The sequence below is a fragment of the Nicotiana sylvestris genome, chromosome 10, assembly GCF_000393655.2.
Source record: "Nicotiana sylvestris chromosome 10, ASM39365v2, whole genome shotgun sequence".
Lineage (NCBI taxonomy): Eukaryota > Viridiplantae > Streptophyta > Magnoliopsida > Solanales > Solanaceae > Nicotiana > Nicotiana sylvestris.
The window spans coordinates 96,580,290-96,605,120 of record NC_091066.1 but is presented as its reverse complement, the minus strand read 5'-3'; the positions used below and the strand labels follow the sequence as shown (position 1 = coordinate 96,605,120).

The window sequence follows — 24,831 nt, the reverse complement described above, 5'->3', positions numbered from 1 at the left end:
GGCCAACATAATAAAAATACATGAAATGTGAAAAATACACTAAACACATACATGCCAATGTTTAGCCCCGGTTGTTATTTATTCTCCGCTCCAACCACTTAAATCGTTCTTTCAGTTGTTCTTTTTATTCTTCTACCTCTTTCAATTTCGCCTTCACCTCCGCAAGTTCCAGTTTATATTTTTTTTTCGATCCTTTTGTTCTTCACAATTCCATTGTGTTTTCCATTTTTCTTCTCCCACCTCTTTCAGGTTCGCCCTCAAGTCTGCAATAATTCTATTGCTTTCTTTTTCATGTTCCTGTTGTCTTAAACACATATTATGAAGAAACTGGAGTTGTTCTCTGTAACATTCCTGATAACATGGTTCATCAACCCATTCTTGAAAATCACAAATAGGTTCGCCGGGAACCTTGTAAAACTGGTTCATACAGTGCCAGTAGCGGCGTCTAACTTCACCACCTTCCCAACAATTTTGCATCAAGCATGTTTTTCCACAGTTGCACTTTGGTGGACGAAGAGGTTGAGCCATTTGTGTAATATTTGCTTTTAGTAAAAAAAACTTTACCTTTAATAAAATATTTGCTTTTAGTAAATTTTGAGCACACAACATAACTACAATGAGCCCGTTATTTATCGGCGAGACAACACCCACATAACGTACTATCTAATGACGCTATACTTTGCGTGTTAAATATCATGATGTTGACAAGACAACTTTATGTCAGCTGGTCAGCTTTTTCAGTTCGACAAGACAACACACACATAACGGACTATCTAATGGCGCTATACTTTGCGTGTTAAATATCATGATGTTGACAAGACAACTTTATGTCAGCTGGTCAGCTTTTTCAGTTCGACAAGACAACACACACATAATAAATATACAGATAATTTTATTAAATTATTATTTAAATAGGTAAAATGGGAAAGTACAAATAATAGTTAACAAGCATAATTTTATTTCATAAATCTTGCAACATAGATATAACAACTAATTATTACAACATCAACTCATGATGAAGGATATTTTGTAATAAGGTTCACTAGTTTAGAGGAGAGGGATCAGGTGTTGTACTCTGGGCCACATACGATTAATAACAAGCCTATGATAATGAAGGTTTGGTCGGATGATTTTAATGTACATGGTGAGGTCCTGAAAACCATTCCCCTATGGGTGAGGTTTCCAAACTTACCCATAAATTGCTGGGGCATGAAAGCTTTAAGTAAGATAGGCAGCACATTGGGAAATCCAATATATGCAGATGAATGTACTACTGGTTCAGTTAGGATTTCTTATGCACGTATGCTGATAGAAATGGACATCACAAAGCCTCTACCTAGATATGTGAAGCTACAGGATCATAAGGGGAGGTTAATCCAGCAGGAAGTCACCTATGATTGGGAGCCAAAATACTGCACAAAATGTATGAAAATTGGACATGATTGTGCAGAGATTAAAACAGTACAACTCCAAAGAGTGGTGCAGCAGAGGAAGATCATAAAAAATAAGCAAGTATGGCTCAGAACTGACAGACAACATGATAATGTGAAGAAGACTGAAGTACAGCAGGAAGCAGCAGTGATTAATCAACAGAGTGAACCAGATCCAATAAACAATGATGCTCATAGAAAGGAAGAGGGGTGGATAACTGTCCTAGGAAAATTAGCAGCAAGGGCAGCTAAAGCTAAACAAGCTGAGGATCAGGAGATATTGGGAAGTAATGGATTCCAAAGCCTAGCAATAAATCAAGCATATGATGAGTCAGGTACAAGTACAATGCAAGAGAGGAGTTCAGAGGTGCAGGGGCTGTATCACCACCCATACTTTATACCTGTATGAGTGTGATAACTTGGAATGTGAGGGGACTGAATAAGACTTATAAGCAAAAGGAGATAAAAGAATTTATAAAAGGGAATAATAAAGCAATAATAACATTAGTAGAGTATAGAGTAAAAAATCAAAAAGAGAATGCAGTGATAAAGAAGCTAGCACCTGGTTGGGAATGGATTTCCAACTCAAGTATAAACCATAAAAGCAGAATCTGGCTCATGTGGGATCCTAGGATATACACTTTTGAGCTAGTGGAAATAGAGGAGCAACTGATACATGGTCAAGTTAGAGTTATTGCAAAAGCTGTTATGTTTGATTTTTCAGCAATATATGGATTACATACTGTTAAAGACAGGTTGAAGCTATGGGACAAGATGAGGCAAATCCACAACATACAACAAGGACCTTGGCTAGCTATGGGAGACTATAATGCTGTTGTACATCCACAAGATAGACTATGTGGTACAGAGGTCCAAGATATGGAAACAAAAGATTTTAAGGAGTATATGAGGGATACAGGAATGAATGAGCTACAGTATGTGGGGAGGAACTACACCTAGACTAATAATCATACCTATAGCAGAATTGACAGGGGACTTGTAAATACTACTTGGATGATGACAATGCCAAATGTGAAAGTTCAGGTGCTGGAACCAATGGTATCTGATCACTCACCACTGAAGCTAGAAATCTGTCAGGCACAAGGAAAGAAGAATAGGCCTTTCAAGTTCTTTAACTGTATTGCTGACCACCCTCAGTTCATGCAACACATTGAAGAAGCTTGGAAGGATAGGAGCACAAATGGTAGAATGCAGACAGTATGGAACAATCTTAAAGGGGTAAAAGAAGCTATCAAGAGCCTAAATACTCAGCATTACAAAGGGGTCGATGGAAAGATCAAAGAGATAAGGAGGGAGCTGCAGGGAATACAAGAGGAAATGAGCTCAAAACTGCAGAATAAGGAGCTAATTGACAAAGAAAAAGAACTGAAGGGTGAATTAGAAAAATGGGTAAAGATAGAAGAAAGCATATACAGGCAAAAGTCAAGAGTGCAATGGTTGAAGTTGGGAGATTCTAATTCAGCCTACTTCTATGCACAAATGAAGAACATGAATCACTTGAATGGAATCCAAAGCTTAACAAATGAGGTGGGAACTCAGCTTATGATGGAGGAAGATATAGAAGCAGAGATACTAGGATACTATAAAAAATTGCTTGGATCAAGAGTTGACAGCATACCAGCCATCAATCCAAATACCATGAAGCAGGGAACAACATTAAATAGGGACCAACAGGTTCAGCTAATAAAGCCAGTCTCCAAGGAGGAAGTGTGGGAAGCCATGAAGGGTATCAGTGACCTTAAATCACCTGGTTATGATGGGTTTAATGCCTTATTTTTTAAGAAGACTTGGCAGATTGTAGGTGAGGATATAACAATGGCAGTGTTGGAATTCTTTGAAACAACATATATGCATAAACCTATCAACTGCACAACAATAACTTTAGTGCCTAAAGTCAGAAACCCTGTGAGTATTAAATAATATAGGCCTATCTCATGTTGCACAGTTCTATACAAAGTGATCTCCAAGGTTATAACCAGGAGATTGCAGGAAGTTATGGAGGACTTAGTAGACAACACACAATCAGCTTTTGTGCCTGGAAGAGTGATAGCTGATAACATAATTCTAAGCTATGAATTAGTGAAAGGCTATGGAAGAAGAGGAGTATCACCCAGATGTATGATGAAACTGGATATGCAGAAAGCTTATGACTCAATTGAATGGCCATTCATGGAGCAAGTTCTAAATGCATTGGCTTTTCCTGACAAATTTGTGAAATGGGTTATGACATGCATGAATTCGTGTTTCCAGTCAAAGAGGGGCAGCTGTAAGCACGTGATTTTTGACCCTCCCCGAGAATTTTCACATTTTTAGCGTGAATATGTGAAATTGGGTCTAGTATAGCTATTTTAACTATTTTACCTTATTTTGTTGCAAAAAGAAAAAATCACAAAATATATATATAAATTTTAGTTTATGTATTTCTCATAAACTTGAAAAATACAAAAAAAAATTGTACTTTATTTTGGTACTTTATATAAAATTCGAAAATTACAAAAATATAATTCTATTAATGTTTTGTAGTCGTTTTAATTTTGGAAAAATACAAAAAAAAATATTACTTTATATTTTGTCTTTATTAAAAACGAAAATTACAAAAAAAAAAATAGTTTTATTAATATTCTATAGTCATTTTAACTTTGAAAAATACAAAAATATTACCTCATATTTTATCTTAATATTTAAAAACGAAAATTATAAAAAATAGTTTTATCAATATTTTGTAGCTATTTTAAAACCTTGAAAAATATTTATAAAGATATAGTTTTGTTTAAATACTAGTCTTATTTTTGGTAGTTATTTTGCTTACATAGGACTAGTTAAGCAACGTGTTCCTATTTCTCGGGTCCGGGCAAAAGAATAATATTCGGGTTCAAACTACCCGGTTTTAGGCCTAATTTTCGGACTTAGCCCATAATAAACCGTGTCCAGGACACGTGGGGAACCCCACCACGCGTGGGGGACATATGCCTCGAACCCCACCACGCGTGGGGCTCATTTTCATGGGCATTCCAATACAAAACACGGACGAAAGCCAACAGAAAAGGATTTTTTTCGGATTTGAAAAAGAGGAACTACTGTTCATCGTCTTCTTCTTCAACGAGAAGAAGAAGAAGCCCTAGCAGCTCCCTCCGTGAACAACCACACAGCCTTCCGTTCATCTCCCTGTCACCACCAAACAGACCCCAAACCATCGACAACCTCCCAGCTGCCCAAACGACCACTGTTCCTCCGTCTTCTTCAAAAAACCCGTCCAAAAATCCTACTGCGTCGTCAACTGAACCGGTCACACCCCCACGTCCACTGCTATCACGCAGCAGCTGTTGCTTCCTCGCCGGAACAGCTGCAGCATCAACGACCCTACTGACCACGACCAACAGCTCCCCCTCATCGTCCAAACACCACCACCCTATTGTCCAAACCGCCATAACCCAGCCGGACGAGCAGCAGCTGTTGCTGCTGCGTCGTCACTGTCCGTCGCGCCACCAACTCCCTCCATCCCGTTCAGCTTCCCCTACTCACCCGTCGTCAAACTCCACCAGTCGAAAACGCAACCATCAAACCTCCGTTCATACCCCAGCCCGGCGAGCAGCGCTATCGCGGCTGCTGCATTGCGTCGTCCAACCCTTCATGTCCAAACGATCACCTGGAAACGTCAACAACAGCCATGACCCATCCTCCGTCCCTTCGCGTTCGAGTCTATGGTGTGAGCTATTCCGTTTGAGCTTTGATAACTGTTTCTATGGCTTCCCGTTTGAAGTCCGTTCGAGTGCCGATGTGAGGTTCTAGTTCGTTGGTTTCGTTTGCTGTCATCTCGCTGACTATGGTTCCGTTTCGGTTCGATAAATGAATTGTAAACCTCCAGCAGTGTTTGTCATTAGAGGTTAGTTTCTAATCTTTATTTGAGTAGATATCGGTTACTATCATGTCCGAGCTCGAATACATGTTATGATGAAATTTTTGTTTAAATCTATCGAGTTTTAGTTTTTTTTGTGTTTATGCTACTGCTATCTCAAATTGGCGTGCTAGACGAAAAGTTGTGCAAAAAGTTTTTTTTCATGATCGAGACTAATTTGCCGAATTTGTAGCCGGATTGATTTAATAAGTCCTATCATGATTTTGCTAGTCATTATTCTGTTGGTTGCCACATGGGTTAGTTCTAACGTATGCTCATAATTAATTATAGTTGGTCAAGCTTAAAACACTCTCTATTAGCCATACATCCTACTAGCCATCCATTGTTAAATTAATGAATTAGTATTTCCTTTTAGAGACAAACAAATTAGCGAATTGTAGTTGGTTTAGGCTTACCCTTTTTATATATAAAAAAAAAAACAATAATAAAAATGAGACGAGCCTCGCCAAATGAAAACGCACAAATTGCGGGGCCCTCTAAATGTATGTATTAAACACTTAGATTCCGGGACGGGCCGTTTAGAAATTTCACGGCCCCACCTAAAATAATAATGCGCTAGTTGCTTTAGGCGCGCCTTTAATAATGTTATCTCCCTAAACTCGGGTGCACATTTATGTGACCCAAATCCAAATCTCAACGGAGTCGAAATATGTCTTTAGTCACGGGCGCATTGATTGTGGCGTGGCCCGAGATGCATTTCCATGACGTTGTAAATTCCTTTTAATAATAAATGAGACGAGCCTCGACAAACAAAAATGTAGAAGCTGCGGGGCCCTCTAAATGCATATATATTAAAAATACTTAGAATTCGGGACATGCCGTTTAGCAAATTTTACGGCCTTCCCCAAAATAACAATGCGTTAGTTGCCTTAGGCGCGTCTTAATAATTTATTTTTCTTAATTCGGGTGCACATTTATGTGACCCAAATCCAAATCTCAACCGAGTCGAGATATGTCAATAACCACGGGTGCATTGATGTAACGTGGTTCGAGACATGTTTTCACGATATTGCAAGTCCTATAAAAATAACAGTGAATGATAAAAGCGGTTAAAAGATAAAATTTGCACATAAGTTCATATTGTATTAAAAATCAGATAAATAAGCCAAATATAACAGTTGAGCGACCGTGCTAGAACCACGGAACTCGGGAATGCCTAACACCTTCTCCCGGGTTAACAGAATTCCTTATCTAGATTTCTGGTACGCAGACTGTAATATAGAGTCATTATTTTCCTCGATTCGGGATTAAAATTGGTGACTTGGGACACCCTAAATCTCCCAAGTGGCGACTCTGAAATAAACAAATAAATCCCATTTCGATTGTCCTTTAATTGGAAAAAACTCCCCTGCGCCCCCGGGTGCGGAAAAAGGAGGTGTGACAGCTCTGGCGACTCCGCTGAGGACCTAACCCAGAACCACTGGTTCAGGGTTAAGAATTCGAGCTTAGAATAATTGTTATTATTTGGCTTTATTTATTATCTGATTTTATTATTATTTGTTTTAGCCTAAATGTGCAAAATGCTACTTTTACCGCTTTGATATTATTTGAACTGTATATAAACTGTGCCGAAACCCTTCTCTTCTTACCTCTGGGGATGTGCTTACTGGTTGAGACTCCCTATTCTGTTAGTGTCGTACCCTAAATAAAAGAGGCTCGGAAAGTTTCTAAGCCGGCTGGCCTTTTGGTTCCCGGAAAGGAGCTCCTTCCTCAACTCGAGTTGTCCGCTCGGGTACACTGTCTAGAACACCGACCCAGGTTTTGAACATAGAATAACGTGACTTCATGCCGGATCCCTAGTAGGAACGCTTATTTGCATCACGTTGCATTTGACTTAGGGGACTCAACACAGGGGTTGAGTCCGTCTAGGACAAACAACCTGAAAATAATAGACAATCTTTCGGCATCCTATGTGCTACATGTTGTATTTAGTCAAGGGCGTATGGGTCATTTGGTCATTTCCAGCATGATGTTATTTTAATCAAAGCATGGGGAACATTTGTGGAATCCAAGAAGCCTTGGAATTCCCTATGTCCCCCACGCTTGCTTTTTGGGAAAGCACATGGGGAACATTTGTGGAATCCAAGAAGTCTTGGAATTCCCATATGTCCCCCACGCTTCATATGTTGGGAAAAGCGCATGGGGAGCATTTGCGGAGTCCAAGAAGTCTTGGAAATCATTATGTCTCCCATGCCACATTTTTGAAAGAAATAATAAATATAAAAAATAAAAATACAAATAAAAAACAAAGCATGAAAATTCAAAAAGATTTTGTATGTTGTCATCATTTTCCGCATATAAGAAAATCGTGAAAAAAGGAGAAAATAACAGCATAGAAGTCCAAGTAGAGTCGAAACTCTGCCGAAATTTTGAAAATGAAAAAATGTCTTGAAAAGGAAAAAAAATCATCATTGTTCTGTCTTGTTTTTAAAAAAAATATAGAAAAGAAAATATTTGTTTTGCCATAAAAATGAAAAAAAAGGTTTTGTTTTAAAATGGGTTTTTATTTGTTTATCTGTTTATGAAAATGTCAAAATAAAAATGAAAATAGTAAAATAAAAAAGAGTCTGGCGTTGAATGTGATTTTATTATTTGTTCCAAAAATAAGTATATATATAATCCAAAAAAAAATTTCAAAAGAAAGTTCAAAATTCAAAAAATAAAATAGAAAAACAAATCCGAAAATATTTTGATTCTTTTTTCGAAATTGAAAAGAAAATTCAAAATTCAAAAAAAAACATTTTGAGAAGCATTTCTTTTATTAAAAGCAAAATTCCGAAAAATATTTTCCTCTTCTTCTCTAGAATAAAGAAAAAAGAGCAAATGAAAATTCAAAATATTAGTCTTTCTTTTAAAAAGAAAATCAATCAAAAAATAATATTTCCTTGCTTCTTTTAAAGTAGTTCTTTTAAACGAAAATTCAAAAAAAAAGTTAGTTCATCTACTTATCCTTGATTGACCGAACTACGCGGGTTTGATTCTCACCGGATGTGAGATACGTAGGCAACCCTCATCGGGTCCAACCCCACCTTCTCAAAAAAGAAGGAATGTTAAAGAAGAAGAAGGAATGTTTTATGTTTTTCGTTAATTTGTTTGTTTGTTATGAATGAAAAATAATAGTCTATTTGATTGTTGTGGGAAAAATAATAAAAACAAAAAAAATATAGAAAATGGAAAAGGGTCCTCTCAAAAATAGTTTATTCGCCCGAACTACGCGGGTTTGATTCTCACCGGATGTGAGATACGTAGGCAACCCTCATCGGGTCCAACCCCACCTTTTGCTAAAAAGCCAAAAAAACAAATAATAATAATAAAAAAAATACATGTCAAATTTTAGTTTTGTCATAAAGAAGTCGGGTGACGCTGTTTTATCAAGACATAGCCGAATGTTCCCGAAAGGGACGCCGGAAGGCTGACTTTGCATAAACAGCCACTTTTTGGGTCATGTTTTAGATTTGGTCCAGTTGACCCACACAGCCTTAAAAATCTTCGTCCCTAGGACGTTGAAAGGCCGTGCTTGCAATATTGAGTTTTCTAATTTGAAAAAATGATAAAAAGAGTCATAAATAAGTCAGGTGATGTTGTTTTGCCATAAAAAGCCGAATGTTCCCGAAAGGGACGCCGGAAGGCTGACTTTGCATAAATAGCCACCTTCGGTTCATGTTTAGAATTTCTTGGTCCAAGTTGACCCACACAGCCTTATAAATCTTCGTCCCCGAGGCGCTGAAGGCCGTGTTTACAACGTCAAGTCTTTTATTGTAATTTGAAAAGAAAAAAAATCAAAGAGTCAGCGGTCATGTGAATACCGTCTTTTGTCATAATAAGCCGAGCCAGCTTCGGCCGCGTCTTAAACCGTTCTTGCCGAAATAGCCTTAGAGTATCTTTCAGTTGTCGAAAGGTTATTTTCGTAAAAGAATGGACAAGTTTTAAAGTGTCAAAATAATCCTCTCCGGCCTCAAACTTCATGTGAAAATTGGAAGGGGCCACATTTGCAAAAAATAACCATTTGGTTGCATTTGTCGAACAGAGAAAGGGAGCTGAAATTTTGTTTTTGAGTCTACCAATCTTTTGATTAGAACATGCGGGTTGTTTAATTTTCAAGTTTGTGAGTAATCTTTAAATCCTTTAAACCCAGTTTGTTTTAAATTTTACAAAAAAAAAATGTGTGTTTAGTATTGTTTATCTTTTATTGGTCCGAACTACGCAAGGTCTGATTCATGCGGGGTCATGATACGTAGGCAATCTCCATAAGATTCGACCACACACAAAAAAAAATGATAAAAAAGAGAAAAAAAAAGAAAAAGAAAAACAAAGGTAAATAAATAAATATATATATATTGATAATAATAAGGACCGATTGAGTCCATTCTAACATATTTGGTTTTGAATTGTGAAGAAAGTTGAGGTGGTTGGTTTGTGCCTCAAAGAAAATGACAACTAACGTCGAAGCTGTTACAAGTGCTCCAGAGACTCAGAGTGGGAAGGTTCCTCGTCATGAGTCACAATTTGCGACACAACAAGAGCAGTACCACTCTCCTGAGTACCACTCGTACTCGTTTGATCTTGCTGCAAAAACTGAGAAGCCTGCCCGAAAGATGGTACAGGAAGAAATGACCCGAAGAGTGAAAAGCTTAGAACAATGGTTGGAAAACATGCAAGGGTTGGCAGGCCAAAAGAGTGTTGCCTTCAAAGATCTATGTATATTCCCCGATGTCCACTTGCCGCCTGGTTTCAAGACTCCAAAATTTGAAAAGTACGATGGACATGGAGATCCCATAGCCCACCTGAAAAGATATTGCAATCAACTGAGAGGGGCAGGAAGAAATGAAAAATTGTTGATGGCTTATTTTGTGGAAAGCCTTACGGGAGTAGCCTCTGAATGGTTTATGGATCAAGACACGTCTCGCTGGTATGTCTGGGATGACATGGCGCAGGCCTTTGTCAGACAGTTCCAATACAACATCGACATTCCCCCAGACCGCATTTCCCTTTCAAACCTGAAGAAGAAACCAAGTGAAAGTTTCAGGGAATATGCCATAAAATGGAGAGAGCAAGCAGCTCGAGTTAAGCCACCCATGGATGACCACGAGCTAATTACTGTCTTCCTTCAAGCGCAAGAGCCAGATTACTTTCAAAACATGGTGTCCGCAGTTGGCAAAACCTTCTCGGAAGCAATCAAAATTGGAGAAATGGTAGAGAATGGTCTTAAGACAGGCAAAATTATAAGTCAAGCTGTTCTTAAAGCCGCAACTCAGGCTATCCGGGTTGAGTCAGATAATCTTAGCGACACAAATGAGGAGATTGAAGAAATCATGATGACATCAGGGTCTAGAAGAGGTCCCAGGAGAACATCTCGAAGGTATGAGCAGCCTCCTCAGGTTTTCTATGGCGCCCCTGAGCAGTACTATCCACCTCAGGACGCTCAATACTCTGTCGCTCCACCTCAGTATGTTGTCCAGCCAACAAAACACCCCAGGAGGCGAGCACGAGCATCACAAAATCTCCAGAAGTCTCCACAAAATGTTCAGATGCCCTATAACCCACATCCAAGCCAGTGGTATAAAGGGGAACAAAGGTTGAAAGATAATTTTACACCAATAGGAGAGTCCTATGAAAGCTTATTTGAGAAATTAAAGAATCATGACATGATTGCACCTATTCCTCCAAATCGTGTGGACCCACGTGCAAGAAGCTTTGACCCTTCTAAAAGGTGTGAATACCATTCCAATGTCCAGGGGCACAATGTTGAAAGCTGTCGGGATTTGAAAAGAGAAATAGAAAGAATGATCCAAGAAGGGCGGATTGTGATCAATAACAGTGACATGGAGCACTCGAACCCCCTCGAGAACTTGCCGACGGAGGTTGATGAGGTTGAAACTGGTAATGGTCTCGACAATACTGATGCGAAGCTCAGTGGCTAAGATGCCAGTTTTTAATAAAGTGGGAGGACGCTCCGTTCCTTGGTTAGCAAGAAAGAGGCATTTGGTGGCTTATTTTGTTGTCATTTCTTTTGTTCGGATTATTGGGATTGTAGTTCGGATATTGTTTTGTGTCAATATCTTTCCACTTATCTTTCCGTTTTGTCATAGCAGTTTGTGTAAGTTTTGTCCAGTTTGTTTTTTGGGTTTTGTTCGGGTTTGTTTTGTTGGTTATTCAAACCATTTCACCGGTAGTCTAATGCAAAATCCGGTCTTTTACTATTTCCAGTCATCTTTTGTTTAGTCCTTTTATCTTTTTTGTTCAATGCCGATTCTAGGGACATGACATGCGCACCCAGTTTGGGCCTAATCTTAAAAGTTAATCATAAAACCCTGGGAAGGTGATCAAAGCATTTAAAGGAAATAAGAACGGTTTGAGATTATTTGGATCCCGAGTCATATGGAACTGGGGCAAGTTAAGCACAAAGAAAACCGTTAAAAGCAAGGTTCGCCAAATTGGCATGAAGGTCGGTCATGATAATGAGAGTGTCGCCCAACGGTGCTTAGAAATGACAAAGGAAAAATAAAATGTTTAACATAATTGTCAAGTCCAGCACCATCAGAAGAGACTACAAATTTAAAGTGTGTTGTTTGCACTTGGCATGTTTTGAAGACTGGAATGACGAAGGCATTTTGTTCTGCTACCCAAACACTTTATCCTTCGTTAGCCCTTTGAGCCTTATTTATTTTCTTTCATACCCCTCGTTCGGAATTAGTAGCGGCGAATAAAATACGCAAGCATGGCAGGTAAGAGAAAAGAAAACAACAAAATGGAAAAAGAAGAATAAAAGAAAAGAAAAAAAAACGACAAAAAGAAAGGAGAAATGAGAAAGGAAAAGAGAAAAGTGATAACAAAAAAAAAAAATCAAATGAAAAAGAGGAATTGGGAACTACGTTTGACCTGATTCCTCAAAGAGGATACGTAGGCGCTTCACGGCTCGGTCATAGTTTTGAAAAATGAAAAAAAAAAACAATCAAAATATCCCCAAGCAAGAAACTGGGGCAAAAGTTGCGTTTGTTGTAAATAAATCTAATTCCGAAGGTTGTAATTAATAACCCAAAATCGATTCATTTTTGAGCCTTTAATACCCTTTCTTTCTAGCCCTATCCAAAACCCACATTATGGTCCAAAGAAAGACCTTCTGACCAGTCTTCAAAAGATGCCAAGTCAGACAAATAAGATTCTTACCGGCGAACATAACATTCTGTTTCCACAACAGAAAGGACTCTAATCTCCAACAAAAAGAGTCATGCCGGCAACACTCCAAATTCCCAGCTGGAAAGTGATACAAATGAGAGAGTCTTATTGGTGAAAACCTTCACAGACACCATAAGGCGATAAAAGCTGAGAGAAAACCAAAATGAGAGAGGCTTGATAGTGAAAACCCTTCGGGCACTACAAGTCGAATAAGAGTGAGAATCAGATGGGGAATCGCCAATTGAAGATCTTGAAAGAGGATTGACGGTAAAGGATAGGCCCCATATGCATGTCATGGCCATTAGAGTCGGCATCTGCATTTGATAGGGTTTTTATTTATAGTTTCTTTTGTTAAAAGAGTCATGTTTTTTCCTTTGTCTTTTTATTCTGTTACCTTTTATCTTTTTCCTTTCATAGAAAAATCCCCAATAGAGTCTGTCTGGTCAGAACAAGTATGAAGTGACTTCGAATAGGCCATCAGCTTTCCAAAAATGAGATCTGACTAGTACATCCAAGGGGTATAGTCAGCAGGGAACAAACGCGAGGCCAGTGTCAATACAGATATCCCCAGCAAAAGGGAATTGACAGAAGGATTGACAAGCGTTATAAACCTCAAGGCCAAGGCCCATGGACAAAGCAAGGAAAGCAGTGAGCATGATTTGGCGAAATCCATACTAGACTAAAAGGTCGGGGAAATGCCAGTTTCCGAGCTATGCCACAAAAGAAGAGGGATATCCCCATCAGAAAGGGATTGTACCCAGCAAATAAAATCGTCCCCAACAAGTTGTGCAACGCAAAGCAAGGAAGGAAAAGAGGAAAAGCCATCCCGTTGGGAGTATCACAACCAACCACCGCGTTTTAAACTAACAATTTTGTTTGATTTGAAACAGGTAAAGGAAATGGCATTGATGCCAGAACTGCATGCCACAAGGGATATTATCAAACTGGGGCAGAAAATTTCCCTTCCATTTAGAAAATTTTGTGGAAGTCAGGTACCCCCAGCTGATAACGTTTTACCCCCCAACAGGTAAGTAAATCAAGGGAGGTAGTCTTCGAAGGAAGAGGCTATGCAAAAACATAATAAAAAGAAAAACAAAAAGAATAAAAAGATATTAAAAAAAAAGAATAATAATAAAAATGGGGAAGGTAGAAAAGGAAAATTCATCCCAACCCCCAGCAAGTATTCGAGGTAAGACATTTTCAAGTCTTAAAGATATTTTGGGTTAATCCGCCCTCAAATAGGATCTGTCGGGTTCATCCGCCCTCAAATAGGATATGTTGGGTTCATCCGCCCTCAAATAGGATCTGTTGGGTTAATCCGCCCTCAAATAGGATCTGTCGGGTTCATCCGCCCTCAAATAGGATATGTTGGGTTCATCCGCCCTCAAATAGGATCTGTTGGGTTAATCCGCCCTCAAATAGGATCTGTCGGGTTCATCCGCCCTCAAATAGGATATGTCGGGTTCATCCGCCCTCAAATAGGATCTGTTGGGTCCATCCGCCCTCAAATAGGATCTGTCGGGTTCATCCGCCCTCAAATAGGATATGTCGGGTTCATCCGCCCTCAAATAGGATCTGTTGGGTTCATCCGCCCTCAAATAGGATATGTTGGTTTCAGTCTTTTATTTCAAGTTTTAAAACCAGGCGCCCACCTGTATAACGAGAGGAATACTTTTATGTCTTAGTTTAAACAGGCGCCCACCTGAATAACGAGAGGAATACTTTTGTCTGTGCATTTCATATTTTAGGCTCCCACCTATATAACAAGGGAATACATTTTGTGTCTTTACCCATAGGAGATGCATTTCCTCCTAAGTTTTAGTTTACCCATAGGAGATGCATTTCCTCCTAGGTTTGTTTAGTTTCACCCATAGGAGATGCATTTCCTCCTAAGTTTGAGTTTTACCCATAGGAGACGCATTTCCTCCTAAGTTTAAGTGTTACCCATAGGAGACGCATTTCCTCCTAAGTTTAAGTTTTACCCATAGGAGACGCATTTCCTCCTAAGTTTAAGTTTTACCCATAGGAGACGCATTTCCTCCTAAGTTTAAGTTTCACCCATAGGAGATGCATTTCCTCCTAAGTTTGTTTTTACCCATAGGAGACGCATTTCCTCCTAAGTTTATGTTTTACCCATAGGAGATGCATTTCCTCCTAAGTGGTTGTTAAAGATAAAAAAAAAACAAAAAAAAATGACCTAGTCTGATGAACCTTCTCCTAGGATCAAAATCTTAGTCCGATGAATTTTTCTCCTAAGATAGAGACCTAGTCTGACGAACCTTCTCCTAGGATCCAAATCTTAGTCTGATGAATCTTTCTCCTAAGATAACCAAAAACAAAAAAAATGATGACCTAGTCTGATGAACCTTCTCCTAGGATCAAAATCTTAGTCCGATGAATTTTTCTCCTAAGATAGAGACCTAGTCTGACGAACCTTCTCCTAGGATCCAAATCTTAGTCTGATGAATCTTTCTCCTAAGATAACCAAAAACAAAAAAAAATGACCTAGTCTGATGAACCTTCTCCTAGGATCAAAATCTTAGTCCGACGAATTTTTCTCCTAAGATAGAGACCTAGCCTGACGAACCTTCTCATAGGATCAAAATCTTAGTCTGATGAATCTTTCTCCTGAGATACCAAAAACAAAAAATGACCTAGTCTGACGAACCTTCTCCTAGGATCAAAATCTTAGTCCGATGAATTTTTCTCCTAAGATAGAGACCTAGTCTGACGAACCTTCTCCTAGGATCAAAATCTTAGTCCGATGAATTTTTCTCCTAAGATAGAGACCTAGTCTGACGAACCTTCTCCTAGGATCCAAATCTTAGTCTGATGAATCTTTCTCCTAAGATAACCAAAAACAAAAAAAAATGACCTAGTCTGATGAACCTTCTCCTAGGATCAAAATCTTAGTCCGACGAATTTTTCTCCTAAGATAGAGACCTAGCCTGACGAACCTTCTCCTAGGATCAAAATCTTAGTCTGATGAATCTTTCTCCTAAGATAACCAAAAATAAAAAATCTTAGTCCGATGAATCTTTCTCCTAAGATACTAAAAAAAACATTTTGAAAAAAAGTCATTTTCCTAAATCCAGGCGCCCACCTGTATAACGAGAGGCATACATTTCAGTCTTTTATTTTAAGTGTTGAAATTGGGAGCCCGCCCAGATAACAGAGGCATAAATTCAGTCTTTTTATTTTTAAGTGTCGAAGTTGGGAGCCCGCCCAGATAATAGAGGCATACTTTCAGTCTTTACTTTTCAGGTGTAGAAATTGGGAGCCCGCCCAGATAACAGAGGAATACGTTTCAGTCATTGAAGTTAGGCGCCCACCTGTATAACAAGGGAATACATCCTAATCTAGTGTTTAGTTCACTCTCAGCACTGCATCAGTAGTATCAGTGGGCTACGATTTTGCTAACGACTCACAAACCTTCCCAGTACAAACTGGGTTAGGAAATTTTGTTTGTTTTGTTTGTTTTGATTGTCAGGGGCCTGCCTGTAGAGCAGATGATTGTTATATGTCAAAGATTGAAGAAGTTAGGGGTCCGCCTGTAGAACAGCGGGATCGTTCAAAGTCAAGCCATAACCCATTGGAAGGCATAAGGCTACAACAAAAATCCCCAGCACTCAATCCAAGATAGAAGCAACAAGAAGCTCGCCCCAAGAATGCGAGCCAACAGTCTGAGAGGGTCAACAAAAGCTAGTCACAAAAACAAAAAGAAAAAAAAAGAGAAGAAAAAGGAAAAAGAGAAAAATGAATGAATCCGAAGCACGGATGAGGAGAACAAATGTGATCTGCTCAAGAACTAGCGCCTACAACTAGCAAGTATCAAGGTTCAAATCCAAAGTCTGTATGAAGCACCATTCAAGACTCAAGACCAAGTTTCAGAAGACTTAAGAGATAGGAATCCTTGTAACTAGTAGCTGATAGGCTTAGTTAGTCTTTTTCAGTTTTCATTTTTGTTGTAATGACAGGACCGCGGACCGGAACCTCAACGGAACGGAACCTCGATCGGCTCTTCACCTCGGTACACTCTACCATCTCTCTCATTTCCGAACTACACGTGGCCTGATTCCTGTATAACCAAGGATATGTAGGCAGCTCAGATACCAGGGCTCGGTCACATTCCCTCCCTTTCCTGAAGTGTAGTCCGTCCAAGTAATGGTCGGGTCAAAAACACGGCTAGTCGTTCTTTGTCGGAAAACTCTTCGTGTTTCCAGTCAAAGAGGGGCAGCTGTAAGCACGTGATTTTTGACCCTCCCCGAGAATTTTCACATTTTTAGCGTGAATATGTGAAATTGGGTCTAGTATAGCTATTTTAACTATTTTACCTTATTTTGTTGCAAAAAGAAAAAATCACAAAATATATATATAAATTTTAGTTTATGTATTTCTCATAAACTTGAAAAATACAAAAAAAAATTGTACTTTATTTTGGTACTTTATATAAAATTCGAAAATTACAAAAATATAATTCTATTAATGTTTTGTAGTCGTTTTAATTTTGGAAAAATACAAAAAAAATATTACTTTATATTTTGTCTTTATTAAAAACGAAAATTAAAAAAAAAATAGTTTTATTAATATTCTATAGTCATTTTAACTTTGAAAAATACAAAAATATTACCTCATATTTTATCTTAATATTTAAAAACGAAAATTATAAAAAATAGTTTTATCAATATTTTGTAGCTATTTTAAAACCTTGAAAAATATTTATAAAGATATAGTTTTGTTTAAATACTAGTCTTATTTTTGGTAGTTATTTTGCTTACATAGGACTAGTTAAGCAACGTGTTCCTATTTCTCGGGTCCGGGCAAAAGAATAATATTCGGGTTCAAACTACCCGGTTTTAGGCCTAATTTTCGGACCTAGCCCATAATAAACCGTGTCCAGGACACATGGGGAACCCCACCACGCGTGGGGGACATAAGTCTCGAACCCCAAAAAGAGGAACTACTGTTCATCGTCTTCTTCTTCAACGAGAAGAAGAAGAAGCCCTAGCAGCTCCCTCCGTGAACAACCACACAGCCTTCCGTTCATCTCCCTGTCACCACCAAACAGACCCCAAACCATCGACAACCTCCCAGCTGCCCAAACGACCACTGTTCCTCCGTCTTCTTCAAAAAACCCGTCCAAAAACCCTACTGCGTCGTCAACTGAACCGGTCACACCCCCACGTCCACTGCTATCACGCAGCAGCTATTGCTTCCTCGCCGGAACAGCTGCAGCATCAACGACCCTACTGACCACGACCAACAGCTCCCCCTCATCGTCCAAACACCACCACCCTATTGTCCAAACCGCCATAACCCAGCCGGACGAGCAGCAGCTGTTGCTGCTGCGTCGTCACTGTCCGTCGCGCCACCAACTCCCTCCATCACGTTCAGCTTCCCCTACTCACCCGTCGTCAAACTCCACCAGTCGAAAACGCAACCATCAAACCTCCGTTCATACCCCAGCCCGGCGAGCAGCGCTATCGCGGCTGCTGCATTGCGTCGTCCAACCCTTCATGTCCAAACGATCACCTGGAAACGTCAACAGCAGCCATGACCCATCCTCCGTCCCTTCGCGTTCGAGTCTATGGTGTGAGCTATTCCGTTTGAGCTTTGATAACTGTTTCTATGGCTTCCCGTTTGAAGTCCGTTCGAGTGCCGTTGTGAGGTTCTAGTTCGTTGGTTTCGTTTGCTGTCATCTCGCTGACTATGGTTCCGTTTCGGTTCGATAAATGAATTGTAAACCTCCAGCAGTGTTTGCCATTAGAGGTTAGTTTCTAATCTTTATTTGAGTAGATATCGGTTACTATCATGTCCGAGCTCGAATACATGTTATGATGAAATTTTTGTTTAAATCTATCGAGTTTTAGTTTTTTTTGTGTTTATGCTACTGCTATCTCAAATTGGCGTGCTAGACGAAAAGTTGTGCAAAAAGTTTTTTTTTCATGATCGAGACTAATTTGCCGAATTTGTAGCCGGATTGATTTAATAAGTCCTATCATGATTTTGCTAGTCATTATTCTGTTGGTTGCCACATGGGTTAGTTCTAACGTATGCTCATAATTAATTATAGTTGGTCAAGCTTAAAACACTCTCTATTAGCCATACATCCTACTAGCCATCCATTGTTAAATTAATGAATTAGTATTTCCTTTTAGAGACAAACAAATTAGCGAATTGTAGTTGGTTTAGGCTTACCCTTTTTATATATAAAAAAAAACAATAATAAAAATGAGACGAGCCTCGCCAAATGAAAACGCACAAATTGCGGGGCCCTCTAAATGTATGTATTAAACACTTAGATTCCGGGACGGGCCGTTTAGAAATTTCACGGCCCCACCTAAAATAATAATGCGCTAGTTGCTTTAGGCGCGCCTTTAATAATGTTATCTCCCTAAACTCGGGTGCACATTTATGTGACCCAAATCCAAATCTCAACGGAGTCGAAATATGTCTTTAGTCACGGGCGCATTGATTGTGGCGTGGCCCGAGATGCATTTCCATGACGTTGTAAATTCCTTTTAATAATAAATGAGACGAGCCTCGACAAACAAAAATGTAGAAGCTGCGGGGCCCTCTAAATGCATATATATTAAAAATACTTAGAATTCGGGACATGCCGTTTAGCAAATTTTACGGCCTTCCCCAAAATAACAATGCGTTAGTTGCCTTAGGCGCGTCTTAATAATTTATTTTTCTTAATTCGGGTGCACATTTATGTGACCCAAATCCAAATCTCAACCGAGTCGAGATATGTCAATAACCACGGGTGCATTGATGTAACGTGGTTCGAGACATGTTTTCACGATATTGCAAGTCCTATAAAAATAACAGTGAATGATAAAAGCGGTTAAAAGATAAAATTTGCACATAAGTTCATATTGTATTAAAAATCAGATAAATAAGCCAAATATAACAGTTGAGCGACCGTGCTAGAACCACGGAACTCGGGAATGCCTAACACCTTCTCCCGGGTTAACAGAATTCCTTATCTAGATTTCTGGTACGCAGACTGTAATATAGAGTCATTATTTTCCTCGATTCGGGATTAAAATTGGTGACTTGGGACACCCTAAATCTCCCAAGTGGCGACTCTGAAATAAACAAATAAATCCCATTTCGATTGTCCTTTAATTGGAAAAAACTCCCCTGCGCCCCCGGGAGCGGAAAAAGGAGGTGTGACACCTGACAAAACCATTTGAGGCCAAGAAGGGGTTAAGGCAAGGAGACCCTATGTCTCCATTTTTGTTTGTGCTGGCAATGGAGTACTTAACAAGAAACCTCAAAACACTGAACCAGATACCAGATTTCAACTACCATCCTAAGTGTGCAAAGATGAAAATCTTGCAGCTTGGATTTGCTGATGACCTTTTATTGTTTTGCAGGGGTGATATAGGCTCAATAAAGCTCTTGTTCCAATGCTTCATGGAGTTCTCAAATGCTTCTGGCCTGATGATCAATAAACACAAGAGTTCCATCTTCTTTGGTGGAGTATCACAAGCTGATCAGGAGGAAATCCTAGAGTTTCTAGGAATTCAAAAGGATAAGCTGCCAGTAAGGTACCTAGGTGCCCCACTAAGTTAAAAAAGAGTATCCACAGCCCAGTGCCAACCTCTAATCGACAAGATAATGGGAAGAATAAAGTCATGGACTGCCAAATTTCTATCTTATGATGGCAGAGTCCAACTGATAAAAAGTGTGATGTTCTCTATACAGACATACTGGGCATAAGTTTTTGTGTTGCCTAAAAAGATTACAAAGTTAATTGAAGCAATGTGTAGAAGTTTTTTGTGGACTGGCGAAGGAAGTATATCGAAGAAGGCTCTACTGGCATGGGAGAAAGTCTGCTTGCCTAAATCTGCAGGAGGCTTTAACATTATGAATATAGCTGTGTGGAACAAGGCTGCCATCTGTAAGCAATTCTGGAATTTGTGCAAGGAGAAAAAGAAACTGTGGATCCAGTGGATACATAGCTACTACATCAAAGGAAGACACATATGGGATGTTCAACTAAAACAAGCATCGTGGATAGTGAATAAGATCTTAAAAGCAAAGGAGACATTCATGGATGCAGGACTCAGCTATGAAGACATCATGAATATGCAAAGTTGCTCAATCAAAAACATATATCACAGGTTGCGTGGAAGATTTGAAAAAGTTAGTTGGAGAAGGATAGTCTGTCATAATACAGGATGCCCACGATGGACATTTATTCTAACTGTGGCAGCTCATGGGAAGCTATACACAAAGGATAGATTGCAGAAGTGGGGATTACAGGTGGATCAGAAGTGTGTATTGTGCAACCAAGCCAATGAAACTATACAACACTTATTTTTTGAATGCACATATGCGAAAGCATTGTGGAGCGCACTATTAACATGGCAAGGAATTAGAAGACCTGTAGCTGGTTGGGATGAGGAACTACGATGGGCTGAAAAGAAGACTAAAAGAAATACAGCTGCTGCAGAGTTGTATAAAATGGCAGTAGCAACAACAGTATACCATGTATGGAAAAAAGGAATACTAGAATTTTTCAAGCAAAGGTGACAGGTTGGGAAGCAATGAGTAAGAAGATCATTCAAGAGATACATTGTCGAAGTACCAAACATACAGCGGGGATACTACATAGACTAGATTGGTACCCAGTGTAATAGTTAGATATAAGTGTATATAACAGCATATGGGGAGGGGGTGAAGTATAGGAAAGAAGGTTATCTTGTAAGGTTTTTTTGACTTACTTGTAAATATTTTCCCTGGTAATACAAGTTTAATTACCAAAAAACAATTATTACAACATCAACTCATGGGTAGTTAGGTACACTAGAAGAACACCCACCACGAGCTTGATTAGTTTTGCCACCAAAACCAGCTGAAGGACATTTACGGCGGTCGTGTCCTGTTTGCGAGCATATACCATATTTGTGCGCATAAACGGTGTCACTAACATCCATTTGGTTCCGTATACGTGTTTTCTGCACTTGTCTTTTACGCAAATAGGACTTGTTACACACCATTTTAAATGGTTCCGGAGGCCAATAATGCTCAGCACCCACTGGCTGCAACTGACCACTATATGTGTTTAGGTACTTGGAAACACTATATTATTGATCAACATAATTGGTCTCCGCATAACCAACACGTTAAAAACACTTGATGGCATGTGAGCAAGGCATGTGGTAGATGGACCATTCACAGGAGCAAAACCTTACAGATTCATTTACAGTATGTACATTATTACCCCGATTATTATGGATAGCGGTGCGAACTTCAAAAACACCTCTTTCGTTATCATACTGTAAAAATGAATGCCAATGTGCTCGCCGTCTGTATTTCTCAAATCTCTTCATAGACACTGGCATAAATTCAACACCCCTCTCCATCAATTCCGTTGTAGTTGCAGACCGTTGAACAAACCTTTCCGCCATCTGCTTGAACGACATCCGCACCATGGCTGTGACGGGCAATCTTCTTGCCGACTTCAATAATCCGTTGAAGGACTTTGACACGTTTGTAGTAAGAATTCCCCATCGTCTGCCACTATCCGCATGCAATGTCCACTTTTCAGGGTCATATCGCATTAACCAACGATAGGCTGCCTCGTCTTTTTGCCTGATAGAATCCATATGCCTCCGGAATTTATGCTGTTGGTGGTCTGTTACTGCCATCCACATCAAATCATGTAGATCCTTGTTGGGATGTGCCTTCTGGAAATTGGCCTTAAAGTGCCTCACACAGTAATGGTTGTATGCATAAGGTTCTTTCCATGCAGGCAAGTTCTCCACAGAACTTAATATACCACCGTGCCGATCAGATATTAGACAAATACCTGAACGCTGTTTGACAACGTGCTCTTTCATGTGGTTCAAAAATAGCGTCCACGTCTCTGTGCTTTCATTGGCACAAACAACAAAAGCTAGAGGAAATATCTGTCTATTAGCATCTACTGCCACAACTATCAATAGCTTGATATCGTACTTTCCATAGACATGAGTTCCGTCTATGGATATTACTGGCCGACAATGCGAAAAACCATCAATTGTTGGCTTAAACGCCTAGAACACGTAATTGAATATGTATTCTGGTGTTCTCGGACTCTGCTCAAGCTTCCATTCAACAACTGTCCCAGGGTTAAAGTGCTGCAGTGCGTCCATGTACTTTGGCAGAGATGCAAATGACTTATCCCAATTACCGTAGACAATTTCAAACGCTCGTTTGCGCCCGAGAAATGCCTTTCTTTTCGTAATGGTATGGCCATATTCCTGGTGGACCGAATGTAATGCACTCTTTGATTGTATACCTTATGGACGCTTCGATATGCGGAATAAGTACAAGAGAAATCAAGTCAATATCCAAGTTGAAGTGATTCCCGTTGAATGTGTCCATTTCGCATGTGTGGGTGAGAATGTATTTACCCACTTTCTACATACCTGTCTTCTTCTTGGTCGCACGCAACATCCAATTGCCAAAACCACCTGCGGCAAGCAACCTTGTATACCATCGGACTTGACTCCCATACCTGCATCTCACGACACTCTTTTACGTTGTGCATTTTACAAGCCCTGCTTAAGCGCATTTTATCAAGAAAAAGCATCCCCTTTGCAAGCACAGTTGGTCTAGACTCATCCCACATTGCTGTCCGAATTTCATCAAAATCCCTTATTAGAGCTTCCACATCCGACGGTTGACAAGTTATCAATGTAAGAAATCTCCCTTGAATGAAACGGCACTTCAGACTCATACACTCTTCGTCTAGGGGGTCTCTCTTCAAATCAGGTCCTTCCTCCTCATCCTGCTCATCATCATCCTCACGAAAAAGGGTGTCTCGTCTCCGGATTCATCGACATTGTTATTGTAATCACTGTTATGTTCCTCACTCTGTGCATCTGCCAGATCCCGATGTAATACATCGTTTTCGGTCAATTGAGTGAGTACGGGTGGTTCAACTTGCATGTTTTCACTGCACAACCAACAAAAATATAAGCTACTGAATTAATAAATGATTTTCATATGGCTATATCACTTCACTTACAAGTCGTTATGTGATGAAATTTCATGATGGGCGTTTTCAATTAAGTGATGACTACCAGATGAGCCACTTGTAAAATTCATATCCGGCCGGTACCCCCTATTAAATATATGAGCGTTAATACAAATTCAATACGCCAAAAATTACATAATTAACACAAATGAAAATTGAAGTTTACCACTCGTCTTGTGAATTATGAAAAACAAGGTATAAATTATTTTCTCGCTACTCATTCGCCGGCGGTGATAAGTTTAAATCAAGGAAAACTCTTTCATCCGAAACCTGTCCGGCAAAAACTGCTCCATAATAACCACCCGATGACTGGGGGTTATCTCTGCTACACACAACCTCGTTTTTTGGAACGTCTTCGACCTTCACATACATCTCCAACATTGTGATTACAAGAAATTCCCGACATTCGTCCGGAGTCCTCTGAAAATCACTCAAAGTTTCATCATCGTCGATGTTAAACTCCGAGTAAAAAGCAACCCCTTGCGGAGTGACGGAATACGGATATCTTCCGATTACTTTAAGTATCACTGAACGTTTCCTCACACTCAGTTTTTTGCATAACAACGATATCAATTTATCGTACTCTATTGTAAGTGACAATTTAACATGACACTGAGCAGGTAAACTGTAGCCCACAGAGTTATTCTTCATCACAACCTCACCCCACCAATATAATGAAACTCTTATTCTACGCTCTTCTGACATAATGAAAAAATGCTGGAGAATTTAAGAATAATAAATGTTTCAACAAGATGTAACAAAATTTTTGAATAAATTTCTATACAATCCTAACCTCTTTATATAGGAAATGGCTAGCAGAATTTTTTTTTTATATAGGTATAGCGCCCAAAAAGTTGGCACTATATGCTTTTGAATTATTGAAGTCACGAATTATTGGTGGGGCCAGAAAATCTATGTATAGTGCCACTATATCTGGCGCTATACATTAATGCTGTATATATAGCGCCAGGTATTGTGGCGCTATACCTGGCCATGTCAGCTTTTACAGTATAGCGCCACAATACCTGGCGCTATACCTTAACGGTTCCGTTACTGTTAGTATATAGCGCCAGGTATTATGGCGCTATATATAAAAAAGTCATTTTTTTTACCATCTATTTGTGTAGTTTAAGTCCAAAAGAACCACATTTTGGTTCCGGACTCGAGAGGAACATGTTCTGGGCCCAATGGACTGATGTAACCTCAGAGCTAAAGGAGATTAAAGAGGAGGCGGGAGAAGACAACAAGTT

At 39.4% G+C, this 24,831-nt stretch overlaps 2 protein-coding genes across 2 annotated transcripts; both read left to right on the top strand.

Annotated features, from left to right (window-relative positions):
* Positions 1-1,835: 1,835 nt before the first annotated feature.
* Positions 1,836-2,390, top strand: LOC138879706 (uncharacterized). Its single transcript, XM_070159339.1, has one exon. It carries the CDS (start codon positions 1,836-1,838, stop codon positions 2,388-2,390), a length of 555 nt encoding a protein of 184 aa, XP_070015440.1.
* A 17,413-nt stretch (positions 2,391-19,803) lies between these two features.
* Positions 19,804-21,090, top strand: LOC138879705 (uncharacterized). Its single transcript, XM_070159338.1, has 2 exons — positions 19,804-20,097; positions 20,296-21,090. Exons 1-2 carry the CDS (start codon positions 19,804-19,806, stop codon positions 21,088-21,090), a joined length of 1,089 nt encoding a protein of 362 aa, XP_070015439.1.
* The last annotated feature ends 3,741 nt before the right edge of the window (positions 21,091-24,831 follow it).

Excerpts from the sequence above, each read along its gene's own strand:
- LOC138879706 (XM_070159339.1), top strand. The coding sequence starts at position 1,836 with ATGAGTGTGATAACTTGGAATGTGAGGGGACTGAATAAGACTTATAAG.
- LOC138879705 (XM_070159338.1), top strand. The coding sequence starts at position 19,804 with ATGGAGTACTTAACAAGAAACCTCAAAACACTGAACCAGATACCAGAT. Across the intron at positions 20,098-20,295 it reads TTCAAAAGGATAAGCTGCCA|ATTACAAAGTTAATTGAAGC; the intron begins GTAAGGTACCTA and ends TTGCCTAAAAAG.